We start from the raw sequence: 18,291 nt of genomic DNA on the forward strand, positions 1-18,291 counted from the left end.
AACCTTGAAATGGGCATGGCCCATCTTTGTGAAAAATATAAAGTGATTTCAGAATATTAAGGCAAGTTAGCTGGCTAATGCATTGAGCTTGCTTTGGAGTATACCCCCCTCTGCTCCGTCTCCCCTCAATCACCCATAACATAATGACATGTACAGTGACTGTAGGCCCACTAGGTAACTGATTTTAAAACGTATTGATCCTGCGTTCTGGAACAGCCCCTAGCAATCACAGCTACAAACCAGAGTGCCAATAAGAGGTTTATTTCAATAAAGTCAATATTGTTAAAAAAAAAAGCCATGACATAGCCTGGATCTTTTCTTCTGACATTGACATACACATGTCGTCATTGCAGTGATTTTTGAAAACCTGCGCTGGAGAAAACAAAAAAGGCCAGAGGAGATGTCTTCTAGTATTAAAACCCAAGCAGGTAAAAAATGCCTATTTTCCCCAAATTCAAACCAATAAGTGTACACATTGAATTCTGAATAATCAAAACAAATATTTACAATTCCTTTTATGAAATGTGTATTACAACAAATGTCTGAAAAGATGTCGGCAAAACACGGGGAGATAAAACAAAATATATATTTTTGCTTTATCCACACTAAAGCATTTTGGAACTACGAAAGAATACATTCACTACCTTTGAGAGCATTCGTAATAATGAGAAAATGAAATCCTACATGATATTCATTACCATTCTCCTCTCCCCAATTCCTTTTCTCATAAATATCTTTAGTGTCATCTTTCCTGATGGCTGACTGCACATTACCATTCTTCCTTATTCTATGGGAGAAAGAGAAAGTGTGTGGTTTTTATACTTCACTAGTTTAGATAGCAGGAGTCATTCGATCCACAGTGAGACCAGAATTAATGTGCCCTTTTTGGTGGCTGAAGTATAATATAAGCTACCACTGCTGCCAGAACAACACAAGCTAAAGACTTCCCTTCATGCTTTACAGGAGAAAATAAAAAACACATGTTATTTCTGGTAAAAATGGAGCTTCACTGCCCAGAGTGTCAGTGTCTATATGGAGCAGTGATGTGAGGCAATGCCAGGATGAATTCTAAATGGTTGGTTTTATTTGCTAGATATTATCTAATATTTCATTGCTACATATTTCATTAATCTCTGGTTCCATTGTCCTGAGCTGAAAACATCTCATCCAAGCACCTGGTTCAGGTACATTGTGGAAAGCCCTGACAGAGCTCAGCATAAGGTCAAGGAAGGAAAATGGTATCAGAGCATGGAAAACATGTAGCCTTACTTCTATTATAGTTATTGCAATTTACTTAAGCAACGCAACAGTAAAATGAAGCATATCGCACCAATATGTCAAACTCAGTGGTTTGGCCTAGCGTCTATCTACATGCAGTGAAACCTGCCCTCATTTATCCTCTAGAGACAAAAACACAGAATCTTTCAATACTGTATAAATCAACTCTGTAGCCAAAACACAAAATCAGCCTTGTAATTTTCACTTTCATAGCAAGCCTAAAAACCAAATGAATATTGAACAGCTGAATGGAAAATAGAAAAACACAGGTTGTGACCATATTCCCATGAGGAGACAGAGGGTCAGTCGGAAGGTCACTTCATAAGGAGTGTGTGTAGATTGCCCTCCAACACTGATAAGCTCTGATACACACCAGCCTGCGTCTGATCTGGGAGATCGCCAATCAAATCATCATATCAAAGAGAAAACAAAAAAAGATGATAAACAATGGACCGTCAGTAAACTTTCTGAGCTGCTTCATGTACTCAAGAGATCTCCAAAAATAAAAGGGAAAGTAAGAACAAAGGAGCTCATGCATTGTGTTTGCTCTAAATGAGGAGAAAAGGAAAGGTAGTCCATAGTTCTCTTTCTCGTGTCTGAACAGACCAGTCCCAGTGTTGGGGGGTGGGGGGGCCCTATTTGATCAGCCTCTTGGCCACGTCTTGGTAGGCGATCTCGATCTCTCTGTCACTGGGGCAGGTGTTGGTGAACTCCTCGTGTGTGTAGGCGTTCTGCAGGTACTGCCAGATACCCGTCATGTCCTTGGGGATGTCAAAGCCTCTGTACTTCTTGGTCACCACCTGTGGATGGAGGGGGACATTGATTAATTAATTTAGTCTTAGATAAACTTCTAGAGAAGAGGTCCCTCTGTAGGCCAAGGGTGGTACAAAATGATTTGGGTGGCAGAACGCATAAATCACTAAGTGCTCTGGGCTTTGCTGTGTCAAGATGCACTCCATTTGTCCAACATAAGCATTCCATTTTACCATAAGAATAGCACAGGTAGCTTAGCTGGGGGATTACTATAGGGACTTCGCTAACTCAACTGTGTGTGTGTACACTGAGTATACCAAACATTATGAACACCTTCAAAATATTGAGTTGCGCATGGACGGGGCATTCGTCGGGGCATGGACTCTACAAGGTATCGAAAGCGGTCCACAGGGATGCTGGCCCATGTTGACTCCAATGCTTTCCACAGTTGTGTCAAGTTGGCTGGATGTCCTTTGGTTGGTGGACCATTCTTGATACACACAGGAAACTGTTGAACATGAAACTATGCAGTGTTGCAGTTTGACACAAACCAGAGCACCTGGCACCTACCATCATACTCCGTTCAAACGCATTTAAATCTTTTGTCTTGCTCATTCACCCTCTGAATGACAGACACACCAATCCACGTCTCAATTGTCTTAAGGCTTAAAAATTATTCTTGAACCCGTCTCCTCGCCTTAATCTACATTGATCGAGTGGATTTAACAGGTGACATCAATAAGAGATCATAGCTTTCACCTGGATTCACCTGGTCAGTCTATCTCATGGAAAGAGCAGTGAGTATACAATGTTCTGTACACTCAGTGTATAATGTGATGTTTATTGGCCTCTGCTCTTACCTTGACGATGTGCAGCTTGGGAAGGAGGTTGCAGTCAGCCAGTGTCATGTTGTCACCATCCAGGAACTTGCGAGTGGAGATCTTGACATCCTCAATGCTGTTGTGGTCGATCTCGTCAGGCAGTGGGGCACGCAGGTACTCATCCAGCTTCTGCAGGGTCTTCAACAGCCCACGCTCCAGACCTACAGCAAAAAAAGGAACATTTATCATCTAACTAATGTGAAGGAACATTTTATTGTTGTGCTTTTCTAATAACCAATTTTACTGGGTTCATGCAAGTGACTGATTGTGCCTGGGAGGAATCCTCACCATTAGTATAACCAGTTTGGCTCAGCTTGGAGAGAAGAAGCCTTGAGGTATTGGTCGGTCACATGCATGAACCAAATGTTAATGAATTAATTATGAATAAGCTATATTAAATATAACTTGTCTGTGTAAGCAGTATATAAGAGAAGTATCGGGACTGCCCCGGCGGAGCTCCTGACAGACGTGTACTACTTGGTGCATTAAGTTTATTGGAACCTCTCCAGCTTGCTGATACTAAAGAATGATTCATTTAAGATTGACTTCAGGTGTCCCTGGTGGTAATTTCCACAACACTAGCACAACAACTGTCAACTGCATATAGCATTCACAAACCAGCCTGCCTGCATTGTGTTGAGTATTCTAGACCACTTTTCAAAACGACACTACAGGATACACAGCAGTTCTGTAGTCTGCCACGCGAGGGCAGCATTTTATAGCAAAATGGCAGAACTTAAGCTGCCTTGCTGTAGTACTTTGAGAGAGTACATTCCTTGATCCCAGTTTTTGGCATTATCTTGAGAGCCCAAATAAGGAGTAGTTCATACAACCAAAATAGATAGCAGGGGTTGGACTAATTGTGGTTCACTGAGCAAATTCGACTTATTGGAATGCTATGTATTCAAGCCAGTTGGAGAGTGTGTGACTGGGCATATTGTGTTTTACATTTTAGTGTGACTGTCCTATAAATAGTGCATGCTTATCATTCAGATATGACTTTCAGCAATAAAGTACTGTTGACATAGCCCAGAAGATATTCAAAGCCAACCATCACGATGGGTCAATATTTCTACAGGGTGGAGAATAGAAAGAAACCATACCATCCAAGATACCAGAGGACATGAACTGATACTGTGTCATAAACAGTTTACCCCAGATTAACATGGCATACAGACAGAGAAACAATAGCCAATATGACTGAGGCAAAGCTACAGTATACTGTCATCTGTTGTCTTGTACAAAACATGTCTGTTGGCAATATATTTATAGCTGTGGCATGCATGTTAAAAGCCAGGGGAGACAAGAGAGTTGCTGTGAGCTCATTTCCAGACCATCTCGCTCTGTTGTTTTTACCAGGCCGTTTGGTTGTTTCTTTAGAGAACCCAGCCAGGTGACATGGGGTACAGTGGCAGGAATGGTACTGGGGACAGAGAGAGGCCACCACAGAGAACAAAAGCTCTATGTTGACATGTCAGCCCCCCGTCCGTCCGTCCGTCCGTCACCCAGCCACCAATGACCTCAGGCTACTGCTGTCACCTAGCAACCACAGAACTGTTGAAGCACACAGGTTTATGTGTGCTTGTTAATTATGTTATAGGGAGTGGAAGCTCACCTTCGTTGGCATTGGGTTTTGAGTTTTTTATGAAGGCTGAGAACTTGGCAAAGATGTCCATCCCAGCTGTGTTGGACTCAGGGTGTCTGGCACTAAGCTTGGTGAACCTACACACACACACACAGATGATACACCTGGTTAGATCTCAAACAAGCAGAGTGTATACTGTAACCTAGGTATCTACACTTGGAGGCAGTGTGATGTGCCTAGTGGGCGTGACGAGCTGTTACCACCCAGACGAGATGACTCACTTGGGTGGGCTGAGGACATCCTCCAAGAACTCCTCTATCTTGTTGACGTCTGTCTTGACCTCCCCGTTGAAGGTGATGAAGGGAGGGTGTGTGCCTGGGGCCAGGTTCTGGAGGTCTGCAGGCTTCCTGGGAAGAGGAAAAGACAGGGGATTTAGTGGGCATGTCACAACAGACTGGTAAATACCCATATCAGCCAAATGCAATGCATGCCTTATACTGTGTAAAGTCCTTAATGTTGTTGAAATGTCTGTCTTGTTTGTATGGATGACTTTGCTGCAAAACCAAGTTCCCCCTGGGGATAACGTTTTATACGACTACACAACTGAGACGTCACTGATTACTCACTAACCTATCACTTTATATCCCTATAATCCATCTCGTCTCGGTCTAGTCTGTGACAATCATCAACAATCATTAGGGTTATTCTGTTTCTTCCCAGGGCCCAGTTCTATTACTTTCTCAGGTCAGTGGAGGTGGCTGTGGCCCACGGACAGGACACAATTCCCTGTCCCAGTTCCATGCTCAACTGTTCCAGACTTTTCTAGCCCTCTCTAGCGCTCCCCTCACACACACAGACCCTGGACTGGAATTTATTTTCAACAGGATTGTGTGCGTGTGTTTGTGCATGTATGCCAAGTTCATTCCTCTGTCCGCAGTGCTCAGAGCAGGCTTGTTTTGTTCCAGGTATCTGGGAGGTGAGATATGAGAACACACACACACAACATAATGAGGATGTGATGAAGGACCCGTCAACAGCACAAAGCCCTTTGTCATGTTTCATAATGATCCACACAAACCAAATCACTAAATTACAAAACAAAAATATTTTTAGGTCTTACAGTGTAGAAGTATTAGCATTGCCATGACTGAGTTAATTGACAAAATAATGTGGAGCAAATTAACTTTTATGCAGAGAACAGCCTACCACTGACCTATTCATAGAGACTGCGTCACATGCAAGCCAAGTCAAAATGCAATGTGATGTGCGCAAGTACAGTGGTTAAGATGTCCCTATAAGGGGAGATGTGAAACACACTCATAGGACCAACAAGTCACAGGGGCACCAAAACAGGAAGTGACCTCAACCCTTTGGAATGAGCACAGGAAGCACTTGCCCCATGGCAACATTAAGGGGGAGGAGGTAAAAGTGTTCTCTCAAGATAAATAAAAACACTTTAATCATAGAATTGGGCCAAAAATAGTTTTCCATACCAAGGTTGCAAAACTTAAGATTAGAAATCATAATTCTACATCTTTCCTTACTAAATGGGCTACTCACAATCACATCAATGTGGAATGGTAGTAAATAAAATGTACTGTCTTAGTTCAATATAGCAATAAAATGGGATAAAATAAGACACTCTTGCAATACTTTGTCTTTCTGTTGACTGGAGAAAAAGTGAAGCCTTTATCAGTCCTGGTCTGAACAGCTGAACAAAGACATGTTTGACAGAGGGGGAAACAGACACTGTTAAGTGGGCGGACATCCTCCACTGCCTTTTACAAGACCTCCAGAAGCTTGTTTCCCATTACACACCCTCACCACAGACATAGACGTACATGCGCAAATATATTCACAGACACCCGAACGACAACATTCTCAGACAACATTCACAGCCAACATTCATAGACAACATTCTGGTGCCTCCAGAAGTAAAAAAGAAGGTTGCTCTGTGTACTACTCAGTCTTGTCTAGATTACCCTCAGGACTGACCCTGGCAGAGGTAGCAGTGTTTCTGAGCTCTCTCAAGAGAAGAGATGCAAAGCATCTACGTGGATGAGCTTTCCCCTCTAAACCACTTCAGAGAGCCTGCTGTATACTGGACTGTCTGAGTCAAACAGCAATGATGAAAGGCCCATGGAAATGAAGAGTTCATTTGACCATATCTGAAAATAATCACACATATGCCAGCAGCCTTGGCCTGGGAAGAGGAAAAATAATCAGGTTGACTCATAGAGGGACATAATGGCTGGGTAAGGAGCTGCCAGGCAGCATTACAGTGAACGTGGGGAAGAAAGTTTGGTATAGTTCCAGCCGAGGCTAAATAGTGTTCAAATGACTTTGGGAGGGGAAGATGATCCTTTTAGATCCTGTTTTAGAGTAAGAAAAATAACATCTAGGGAGGAAGTGAGCACAACCACAATTAGCCCCTCCAAAACGCAGCTTGTTTATTTTCCAGATTTCTCGGGTTTGGAAAGGTCATGAGAAAACCAAATAAGCAATTAGGGCGGTGTGGCTGTTTGAGGTGTGGCTGGCTCAAAGTGTTCTGCTAGGCTGCTAAGGTCTTAGTGGAGAGCCCCGAAAAGCTCTGAGAGCCAATGAGAGAGAATATTCCCTGGCTTTCCAGGAGCTAGTTGAGAGCTGAGGAGGAGTAGCAGGCTAATCCCTTCTGGGGGACTGAGCTAGCTAGATAGTGTGACGTGTGTTGGAGTAGTGAGCAAGTGAACTAGTGTGATGTCTGGTGTCTCCCTCACCTCTTCAGGTCCACTGTGGTGACGTTGAAGACCACTCCCTTCAGCCACAGGATCATGAAGAGTCTCTGGGAGAACGGGCAGTTCCCAATGCTCTCGCCATCACTTCCCGCCTGAGAGAGAGAGAGAGAGCGGAAAAGAAGGTTAGATTAGGTAAGACTACATCAGCATTATCAGCATTATTAAAATGACAACAACAACAAAAAATATTCACACAAGCCTTTCACATAACCACAAAGAAAATGCTCCATGGCTGGAAGGATAAGAGGCAGGGAATCCAACACGGCTGACAGATTTAAATGGCTCTTGTAAACTGATCACAATCAAGTCAAGGTTGAGCCTTAAAATGGATAAAAGTCTTGGAACACTGATATTATCAGACCTCTGTTCTACAATCTCCAATGACCAGTGGTGTTTTACTGCACTGACCTATTTTGTTACGCTCGTCGATGGAAGGATCGGACCAAGGTGCAGCGTGGTAGGCGTACATCATACTTTATTAGATGAACACCGAAAACAAATACAAACGAAACGTAACGTTCAGTAGGGCTACACAGCACAGTACCAAAAACAAGATCCCACAAACTAAAGGTGGAAAAAGGGCTGCCTAAGTATGATCCCCAATCAGAGACAACGATAGACAGCTGCCTCTGATTGGGAACCATACCCGGCAAACAAAGAAATAGAAAAACTAGAATGCCCACCCAAATCACACCCTGACCTAACCAAATAGAGAAATAAAAAGGCTCTCTAAGGTCAGGGCGTGACATATTTTGAGCAGACAATGATTCTTTCACACAGATTAGAGGCTAGCTCCCTGAGTCCCAGAGAGCAGGCCAACCTCTGTCTCAAACGCTTTAGCACACTTCCACAGCTGCCTCCATTCATCCACACTGCCAGGCAGCCAAGTGGAACACAAACCCCTGAAGTGACTGAGAGGGTCCCTGAGAGGGAGCTGGACAGCTTCTTGTTTCTTTAGACCTAAAGAGAGAGTCTGATGTATTTGAGTGTGAGGGGGGATGATACAGTATGTCTGCCAGTGCCTAATCACTGTGCTCAACCATCACCATGACAACATCACTGAAGTTATTTTGATTTGTAACACATGCATATTGATGTTTTTGATGTGTATTGATGTGTATACAGGGCTAATCTGTGAGACAATTGGTCTCAGCTTGAGTCCCTGTTAAAATAAAGGTTAAATAAAATGTCATTTCTAAAATGAACAATCGACTACATGCCTTCCAAATAAGAGACATGGACAAAGTAGGCAACTGTTCTCAGACAATCTCTGGATGTGGGGAAAAACAAGCAACTACCCACTTTCACGTTGGGATTTTCCTTACCCAAAATAGATCTGCCACCTTCACCTCTCTTTCATGACAAACTACTACTGTGCATTATGATAGTGTACACAGGCCTCCAGCCCCAGCAGTAAAAATGAGGCAGTGAGAGAGATATTCTAAACACTCCGCTGGCAGACACACTGTCCTATAAACACACCAGAGATCTCTCCAACTACCACCGCCAGCACTCTCTCCCTCTCTCCCTCCCGCTCATCCACCTCAAGCTGGTCCATTTCAATGATGCTCTAGAGTACAAGCAAATCCCAGTTTACAGCTTATGTTGTGTGTGCAGAAACAGTTGTCAGAGTAAGGAAAAAACGGTAGATCGAAGAGAGGGAGTTTTTGATGCATCCTCCTCTCATGTAATGTTAATATGTTACACGTGTGTAGTAATTACTAATTAGGAAAGTGAAATTAAATATTCATGAGTAAAGATCTTGCTTGTGTAAACAAACGTACTATAGCTGGAGGAGCCAATCGCCGTTGATTTGACTCCTACTAGTAATTAGTAGGAGATTGACACCCAAACTACAAAACACAAATAATTTGACTGTCACTACAATGTCTTCTATAGGCCGTCTTTGTAAATAAGAATTTGTTCTTAACGGACTTGCCTAGTTAAATAAAGGTTCAATAAAATGAAACAAAAATTCTGACATTAGCCCCAATGTCCCAGTTCATTATGCCTCTTTTAAGAGGATCAACTCAAGCCATGGTCTCAGCCCCTTTCACACTGTCAAAATCTTCCCCCGTTCCAGATTTACAGAACTGGTTATGGAGTGTTCCATAGACGGTGAGCACAAAGAAGAATGCCATTCTTCTCAGTGCCAGTTAATTCTGAAGAATGCCCAGTATTCATTCAGAAGGACCGGGACTGAAGGTAATCGGAGCATTAAGAAAAGGAATGTATCTTTTCTCACTGTCTATTACTTTAGCAAGTCTTGGCTCACTGAAAAGTGGCATGCTCATCAATTTGTGTCTCTTTGTCTTGTCAGTCATTTTGTAGCCTTCCCTCCCTTCAACCTAGCCTCCTGTCCATCTCTTTCCCTTTCTCATTCCATGTCTCTCCCTCTGGCCAGTGCAGAGGGCATCTTGAGGAAGGGAAAATTCCTCTCTGAGATTCAGGCCCATTCCAATGTCAAATACACTAATTAAAATGGCATACCACAGCCTTTTGAGTAATGGACTGACGGACCTGTGCCAAGATAGGGCTGGGCTTCATGACACATTTATAAAACTTTATTTTTATTCCGATGGAGCTAACGTCCCTCTCTACCACTAGAAATCCGATAAATAATACCTAGCCAAAACATTTTTCAAAAGAGGTACGGCCTGAAGTAATCTTGTGAATGAATAGGGAACTTTGTTTCCAGAATGTTCCTGGCAGTGTGTCCGGCTAACAGCACTCTGCTGGTGTGTACAGACAGTCTGTTTGTCTCTCTGTGGTGTGGAGGCCCAGTGTGTTCTCTCTGTTTGATCTGCCTGCTGGCTGTACTACAGGCTGGAGTTGCTGTTCTGTTGTTAGAGCTCAATTCAATAAATCAAAAGGTTGAATTAGATCACAGCCTTTGTTCAGTGTCCCCTCCTTATGATTCGATTCCTGTGTATGAAAGGCTTGCCATCAAATCGTATTGCTCTGTATGGAACCTCAGGCAATTGTTATCTAACAAGAGACCAGTAGCTGATACTTGTGGGACTATAGAGACAACAATGTGTTATTTTCTGCTTTCATCCAGAGATTGTATTCTTGTTGGTTACTATGTGTTAGGGGTAGGAATGACAGCATAACACGATGACTATTTCCATGACGATGGAGGCCAGACTCATAATAAAGAACTGATTATCATTGCACAGAGGTAGCCATGTGAATGGCATCTTTCAGAATAAAATGGTATGTAAACAAAGGACATGGGCCATGTCTGAAATCTGTCTGGCCTACTACTTACTTAAAGTGCATACTGTGTACTATTAGTACTACGTACTATTTATCACGTACTGTTTGGTAAAAAGTATGCCACAGCCGAAACAGATACTTTTGGTGCGTTCAAGACAACTGGGAACTCTTAAAACAATGAGCTCAGACTGGGGAAAAAAATCGCGACATCAGCGATCTTCAGCTCAGAGAAGTCAGAGCATGTTTTTTTCCCCAGTTGTCTTGAACACACCATCTGTTATGGCTTCACATATGAACCGGACAGGATCATTTATATCCCCACCCAGTGACCTTTCTCCATTGCCTTTCACTAACACCGGAGTGTTGTTTTGGGCTAATATTAGCTCGTTAGCTAGCATTTAGAACAATGTATTAGGGGTAAACTTGTGTACTGTAGGTCTATGCAAGTATCAATTGAAGAGTCAACTGAAGCTTAAAAGGAATGGGAGATGAAAAGCGCTATAGAATTATCAATTACTATCCCAAAGATGGTTTATTTAGAACAAAAAAAATAGAACAAAAATCTCTGACGAAGGCCAAGAGGCCGAAGCATAAGCTTCGATAGAAAAAGTGATGCTAGCAAGATCAGTGTGTAGGTTTCTTTTTCCTTTCAAGTTATCTAATCGTTACCAGGCACCTGCAACAAGATAGCTCAGATGTACGAATGTATTTTTGAACGTTGAAAGTAAAAAACACACCAACAGTGGATGTACTGGTATCAAATAAAATGTTTTATTACAAACAAGAAACACATTTCAATGAAAAAAACTGAAATCGACCAAAAAATGACTTCACCAAAAACATTACAAAATGAATAGCTAAATTAAATTACATAAAGCTACTTTATGGCCTCTAAAATGGTCATAAGACGTGCCTCCCTGGCAGTCACCTCCTTCTCCCGCTCCTTCTCCAGACTCTACATCTGGACCTTCCTGGGAGGGAGAGGAGCCCACAGCTGCACCTTGGGAGGATGAGGAGATGATGTCCATGACCGGTGGGGTGATGGAGTGGCAGCGCCTCATCCATCACCACTTCTAGGATGCAGCTGTGGCCTCCCCTCCCTCAGTGCTGACTCCAGTGGAGGGAGCTTTCAACTCCTGAAAAATCACTTTCAGCATCAAACATACTACATGTAAAGCCCTGGTATTATGCCAATTACAGTACATTTCTCTGGAATACGTGAACCTTTCTAACATGTTTCTCTTCACACTTATATACATGAATGTGCAGTTGAAGCATAGGAAATATATTGGAAAGTGTTGGTGCTCTCAGAGAAAAAGGTAACTTTATTAGCCAAGTACAGCACAGCACAGCAATAAATGTCAAGCTAACATACAGTAAGTAGCATACTGTGTGTTTTTGCTTAAAGTTCTCCCACTTCTTTTTCACCCATGCAGGTGATAGTGGCCCCTCCAGCTCACACTCCTTCATGTAGATCCTGAAAAGACATAAGATGAAGTACAACATTAACCAAAACATGAGCCAAGTAGAGTTGTGAGAACTTTCTGTAGATAGCCAGGCTACATACATTATCAAATTGGAGCGCCAAGGTGAAACAGTAAGTAGTGCATTTTACCATTACTTACACCATAACAGGTTGTGTGTGCAATGAAACAAGACCCATTTAGGCAGTAACCATTCAGGTATAAACTAATATTGCATGGCATGAACACTACAATCAGCTCAACGCAGATGAACCAACGTCAGGTAAACTAGAAGAGTTGTTGGGACCAGCACCGCTTTGGAAAATAGGAATGTAGGCTACCGCGTTACTAACGTTATAGCTAGTGGTATTTACAACAAGTAGCAGCTAGCTAGCTAACATTAAATATGAAGTTGTCGCTCAACAGCAAGTAACGCTGTAGCTAAGGTTACTGTTCTAACAGTTAACTTCTAGACCTACTACAGCATGTAGCTAGCTAAAGGCATGGTAGGCAGCAGGCTGCAGATCGGTTTTCAAAAATGTATGTACGATGAAATAGTTGTGATAATTTTAAGGAGAACAAAAACTACTTACATTTGAACACCACCGTAGAAGCTTTGCTATTCGCCATCTTCCAAGTTATGTACTCAAAACTTGCGGTGCATCCTCTTCCAATGCATTGTGGCTGTGAAATGCGTCATTGCGTTGTTCCCGCTATTCGTTCATTTCAGTTGGGCATCACCATATCTAATTGACAACAGATGATCAACTGTCGTCAAATCCGAAATGAGTATGACATCCAGGCATTTAAAGTATATTTGATTTTCGAAATGTTACATACTCAAAAACAGCCTACTATTTAGGACGAAAATATTGGTATTTGGACACAGCCGTGGATTTCAGTGTCACGTCCTGGCCAGTATAAGGGTTAATTGTTATTGTAGTTTGGTCAGGACGTGGCAAAGGGTATTTGTTTTATGTGGTTCAGGGTGGTGTGTTAGTTAGGAGGGTGTTTGATTTATTATTTCCGGGTTTTGAGTTATGGTCTATGTTTATGTATTTCTATGTGTAGTCTAGTGAGTGTGTTTCTATGTTGAGTTAATTGGGGTGGACTTCCAATTGAAGGCAGCTGTTTGGTGTTGCCTTTGATTGGAAGTCCTATATTAGTTGGGTGTGCTTGTCTCGTATTTGTGGGAGATTGTTTTTGCATTGTGTGTTTTGTTATCATGCAAAACTGTCATTTGTCGTGCTTATTGTTTTCTTGTTTTCCCGTGTTCAACGTTTGTTAATAAATTAAGAAAATGAACACCAACTCTGCTGCATATTGGTCCACCTTTTCGGACGACGATTTCGCTATATCGTCCTCCGACGAAGAAAGCCGTGACATTCAGCCATGTTCAGTAGATGAATGGAGTGAGCAGCAGCTTTAGGAGTGAGCTCATCTCCTCTCCTCAGGCTGCAGAGCCAGTGGTCAGAGATGGCCAGCCACAGTGCAGCAGCTGAGAAACCCTTTCTCTTTGTGTCAGAACATGGCAGGGATGTTGTCTACTGGAACTGCAGCAGCAAAGAGCAGACAGCCCTCTGACATGTGTGTTTCCGGCAATGTACCTAGCCCTAGTCTGCTATTCCCACTGAGACTCCCTGCAGCCCTACCTTCTCTGAGACAGAGGAGAGGGGAGGGAGAATGGTGTAGAAGGAGGGAATACAGGAATAGAATAGACTGGTGGAATTAGCATAAACCTAGTTAAGGAGAAAGGGAGACAAAAAGGCTAGATTGAGTGGGTGAGAACCGTCTAGGGGAAAAGAAAGCAGAGCGCAAGCCACACCCTTCTCAGCACTGTTAGCTTCAGAAGCAGCATGCTGCTTGGCACTCTCCTCTCATCTTCTTCCACAACCTCTTCAACAAACTCAAACTGTTTTTAAGACATAGGAACAGTATGTGAGCGGAGTTGAGCGGTTGGAAATCCAGCTCATGAAGTCACTCCATGTCCTTTCCAACCGCTCGCTCCACGCTCACAGGAAGAAAAAAAAACTACCGCTCCAAATTCGCACCAATCATTAAAATCACAATTTAACCAACACCCATCTATTTTTGTGACTACCTGGACCTACCATTTGGTTTTGAAGTATTGAAACCAAACCATATGATTTGAATAAACATGAAGGTGAATGTAAGAAGCGCACATCATTTCAAATAGTCTACACGTCATATTAAATGTCACGTTGTATAAATGATTGGAGACAGGCGCTGGAATACGTAAGAGGGGATTTTAATACTCGACCCAAAAATAAAACATGCCATGAAAGGCACAGGGACGAAGCCCAAAACAAACACGTACACAAAAACACAGGGCTGTAACCCAAACAAAAGAGCGAGGTTAAAACTCAAATAAATACAAGGGACGAGACCCATAATAACAAGTGCACAACAACACACGGGATGAGACCCATAATAACGAGTACACAATACACTTAGCACGAAAGCCAAAACCACACAGCACAAGTACTGACAAGACCAACAAACTTGGGAACAATAACCGACAAGACAGTTGTGAACAGAGGGCACATGTATACAATTACTCATCAGGGGAATTGGAATCAGGTGTGCGTAATGAGACAGTTCAGTGTCACTGTAACCCGTGTCTGAAGCCCTTAATTGTCAATGAATCATGGCTTAGTTCTGTCTCTCTGAGTGGTGGAACAGGCCATCTTAACACTGTTCTCTCTCAAGTATCCATTGCTCTGAGCAGTGTCTCAGAACCATTACATTCAACCCTGGCGTTGCAAACACCATGCTCTACCAACTGTAGCTCAGTTGGTAGAGCATGGTGTTTGCAACGCCAGGGTTGTGGGTTCGATTCCCACGGGGGGCCAGCACAGATTAAAAAAAAAATGTATAAAATTGTATGAAATGTATGCATTCACCACTGTAAGTCGCTCTGGATAAGAGCGTCTGCTAAATGACTAAAATGTAAAAATGTAAAAAATGCAGTGTGAATACAGAGGTCCTTGTGGGGAATAACAAGCAGGAATATGGAGGAAAGGCACAGAGCTCTTTTGTTTGTGGACAGTTCTGTGGGTGTCAATGGATAAAAAACAGACCAATAAAATTTGAAGTGAGGTAAGAAATTGTTATTTCGGGCCAGCACCTAATATGGTCATGAGATCACACAGTTTTCAGAAAACAAACCAGAATCTGGGATTCAGCAGTAGTTGTAATTTTACATGTTATATGTGGTAAGAAAACTTAAATCCCACAGTACTTACTTAGAAATATTACTGAACAATTATCAATCCATTTATCTTCTTACTTTTCATGTTAAAATTTGTCAGGAGTTGCTGATGATTGCATCATATTCCACAAACTCCTCAGAGATTCCACATTGTCCCAATGTTCTTTTGCTTTGAATAGGCCTATTTCACTTACAGCAAGCAACACGTGCTACAACAGCTGACAATTACCAATGAATGTTACGCTTTTGATATCAAAGTAACGAGAGAACCTGAATCAACAAAGAGACACAGATCGACACGTGTATGCACACACACGCACACAAACGGTCATGTCACACACACACACAGCTGTCTGTTCGTTGGAGAGGATGACTCATGCCGAAGTCACAGAATGTCCAGGGACGCCCACCGGTGCACAATGAGACCTCAGTCAGCCCTCCCCTCCCTCCCCCGTCTACAGGAGACACACATACTGCCATGTCACCAGTGGAGGGGTCAAAATCATGATATCACTTCCCACCTGACACAGTCTGATGGTAGAGCTACTGGTGTAAAAACCATCTTGAGCCATGTCAAGTCTGATGGTACAGTAGGTCTCAACTATACTGAACAAAAATATAAATGCAACATGTAAAGTGTTGGTCCCATGTTTCATGAGCTGAAATTAAAGATGCCAGGATTTTTCTATTCGCACAAAAAGCTTATTTATCTCAAATTTGGTGGACAAATTTGGTTGCATCCCTGTTAGTGAGCATTTCTCCTTTGCCAAGTTAATCCATCCACCTGACAGGTGATGCATATCAAGAAGCTGATTAAACAGCATGATCATTACACAGGTGCACCTTGTGCTGGGGACTTATGTTCCCTCTAAGCTGCTTGCGTGTGCAGGTGCACAGTAGCCCAAGACTAAGAGAAGCACGAGATTGAACTTCACTCAACTTTGAGTTTTCCCTGTTAGTTAACACTATCAACGTTTCCTTTACTGTGGCAATTGTGATCGAATCAACGCAATATTAGCCACTTTCAATGCAACATACTAAAACAAAACTAACTATACAAGAGATTATGTTGTAGGCAGAATGCATCGGAGTAGGATTGTATTGAATACGACTCAGCCCGTACTCTACACAGACCAGTGCAGCATAACCAAATCAGAGCTGCAGTAAGTCTATATGGAAATAGACCTTTGCCATATATGGATATGTGCCATTTACATTGAACTGGACTGTATTTACAGCTGTAGTCGTGAATGGATGCGCTTGTTTTGAGATCAAAGCCAGAGATGCATGTAGACACGTGTGCACATTTTGTTCATATTTTGCTAGTTAGTGCGCAATTAGCCCAGTTATAGATCATTTGTAGTCAGCAATAGGGGAGTGATTTATTCCTACAAGAACACAAAACATGTACATTTATAGACATCTTTGAAAAGCGAGTCAAGTAAAGAGCTTTTTATTGTCTTGAAGGGGCAGTGTTGTATTTTTAGACAGGCTTTAATAAGCTAAGTAGCCAATAGGCAGAGGGTAGCAGAATTTGTCTGATTCTCTGTAATAATGGTATTGGAATAATAATGCATTTATTTTGTAAAGTGGTTTCTTGCATCAAACAACACAAAAAACATGTTCAGTCACCTCCTTGTCTGAAGGACAAGTGGATAAACAGGTTAATGTCAAGCCAAGCATGTTTTTTTCAAATGTTTTTTTTTATGTAGGCCTACATTGAACATCCCACATTGGCTGCTACTGTAGGCTGAATGACAGAACCGCTATTGCCATGTTAAAATGTTATGGGATACATTTTCTCCAATACCACATAATGACAAAGTAAAAACTGTTTTTTCGAAATGTTTGCAAATTTATTACAAATAAAAAACTGAAATATCACATTTACATAAGTATTCAGACCTTTTACTCGGTACTTTGTTGAAGCACCTTTGGCAGCGATTACACCCTCGAGTCTTCTTTGGTATGACTCTACAAGCTTGGCACACCTGTATTTGGGGAGTTTCTACCAATCTTCTCTGTAGATCCTCTCAGACTCTGTCAGGTTGGATGGGGAGCGTCGCTGCACAGCTATTTTCAGGTCTCTCCAGATGTTCGATCGGGTTCAAGTCCGGGCTCTGGCTGGGCCACTCAAGGACATTCAGAGACTTGTCCCGAAGCCACTCCTGAGTTCTTTTGGGTCGTTGTCCTGTTGGAAGGTGAAACTTCACCCCAGTCTGAGGTCCTGAGTGCTCTGGAGCAGGTTTTCATCAAGGATCTCTCTGTACTTTGCTCCGTTCATCTTTCCCTCGATCCTGACTAGTCTCCCAGTCCCTGCCGCTGAAAAACATCCCCACAGCATGGTGGTGCCAGGAATCCTCCAGATGTGACGCTTGGAATTCAGACCAAAATGTTCAATCTTGGTTTCATCAGGCCAAAGGATCTTGTTTCTCATGGTCCGAGAGTCCTTTAGGTGATATTTGGCAACTCCAAACTGTCGTGCATTTTACTGAGGAGTGGCTTCCGTCTGGCCACTCTACCATAAAGACCTGATTGGTGTGGAAGTTTCTCCCATCTCCATAGAGCAAGTATTCCCAAACTGGGGTACGCAATGCCGCCGTGGGTACGCCAATAAAAAATTTGATTCACATTTTTTACGAAAATAAATATATATTTTTTAAATGTAATAAAAATGTTCACATTTTCAAACAGTAGATTTATATTTTCCAACGGGGCTATACATTTGGGTGAGGTTTTTTTCTCGCCTGAGTAGCCTTGTTTCACTGCCAAAAATCTAATTAAACCATTTAGTGTTCAGCGAAATAACAACGCAATATCAAATACAGGTAGACTAGTCAAATAATTAACATCCAATCACATTAACCGTTATTCTCTCGCGGGAAACCTTCACTCTTGCGCAGACATTTAGAAACGAAACATGACAATTTGAAAAATAAGCCACAGGAGTTTTTTGAGCGAGAATAAAGACGACTTTCGAGTAGTAAGACGTATAAAAGCAACAGATACCATTAATAAGAAGAGGCTTAATTCTTCCTGCTGCCGCGGATATGGCTGGGACAATGCTGGGGGAAAAGGCCCAAAAAACTATACAGACAATGTCCTC

General features: G+C 42.3%; 1 protein-coding gene and 1 long non-coding RNA gene across 2 annotated transcripts in view; both read right to left on the reverse strand.

Annotated features, from left to right (window-relative positions):
• Positions 1 to 245: 245 nt before the first annotated feature.
• Positions 246 to 18,291, reverse strand: part of LOC115172713 (chloride intracellular channel protein 4) — a 29,592-nt gene continuing 11,546 nt past the window's right edge. The window contains exons 2-6 of the mRNA XM_029730408.1: positions 7,254 to 7,363; positions 4,779 to 4,904; positions 4,528 to 4,634; positions 2,892 to 3,073; positions 246 to 2,078 (exon numbers count right to left, since the gene is read on the reverse strand). Of these exons, the coding sequence (XP_029586268.1) occupies positions 1,914 to 2,078; positions 2,892 to 3,073; positions 4,528 to 4,634; positions 4,779 to 4,904; positions 7,254 to 7,363 (690 nt within the window). The 3' untranslated portion in view covers positions 246 to 1,913. The remainder of the gene's footprint in view (positions 2,079 to 2,891; positions 3,074 to 4,527; positions 4,635 to 4,778; positions 4,905 to 7,253; positions 7,364 to 18,291) is intronic.
• LOC115172715 (uncharacterized) lies at positions 11,238 to 12,671 on the reverse strand. The gene is made up of 2 exons (XR_003871476.1): positions 12,547 to 12,671; positions 11,238 to 11,967 (listed from the first exon to the last, which is right to left on the reverse strand). It is a non-coding gene; the product is annotated as an uncharacterized LOC115172715 (long non-coding RNA).

The sequence above is a fragment of the Salmo trutta genome, chromosome 33 (genome assembly GCF_901001165.1).
Source record: "Salmo trutta chromosome 33, fSalTru1.1, whole genome shotgun sequence".
Classification (NCBI taxonomy): Eukaryota; Metazoa; Chordata; class Actinopteri; order Salmoniformes; family Salmonidae; genus Salmo; species Salmo trutta.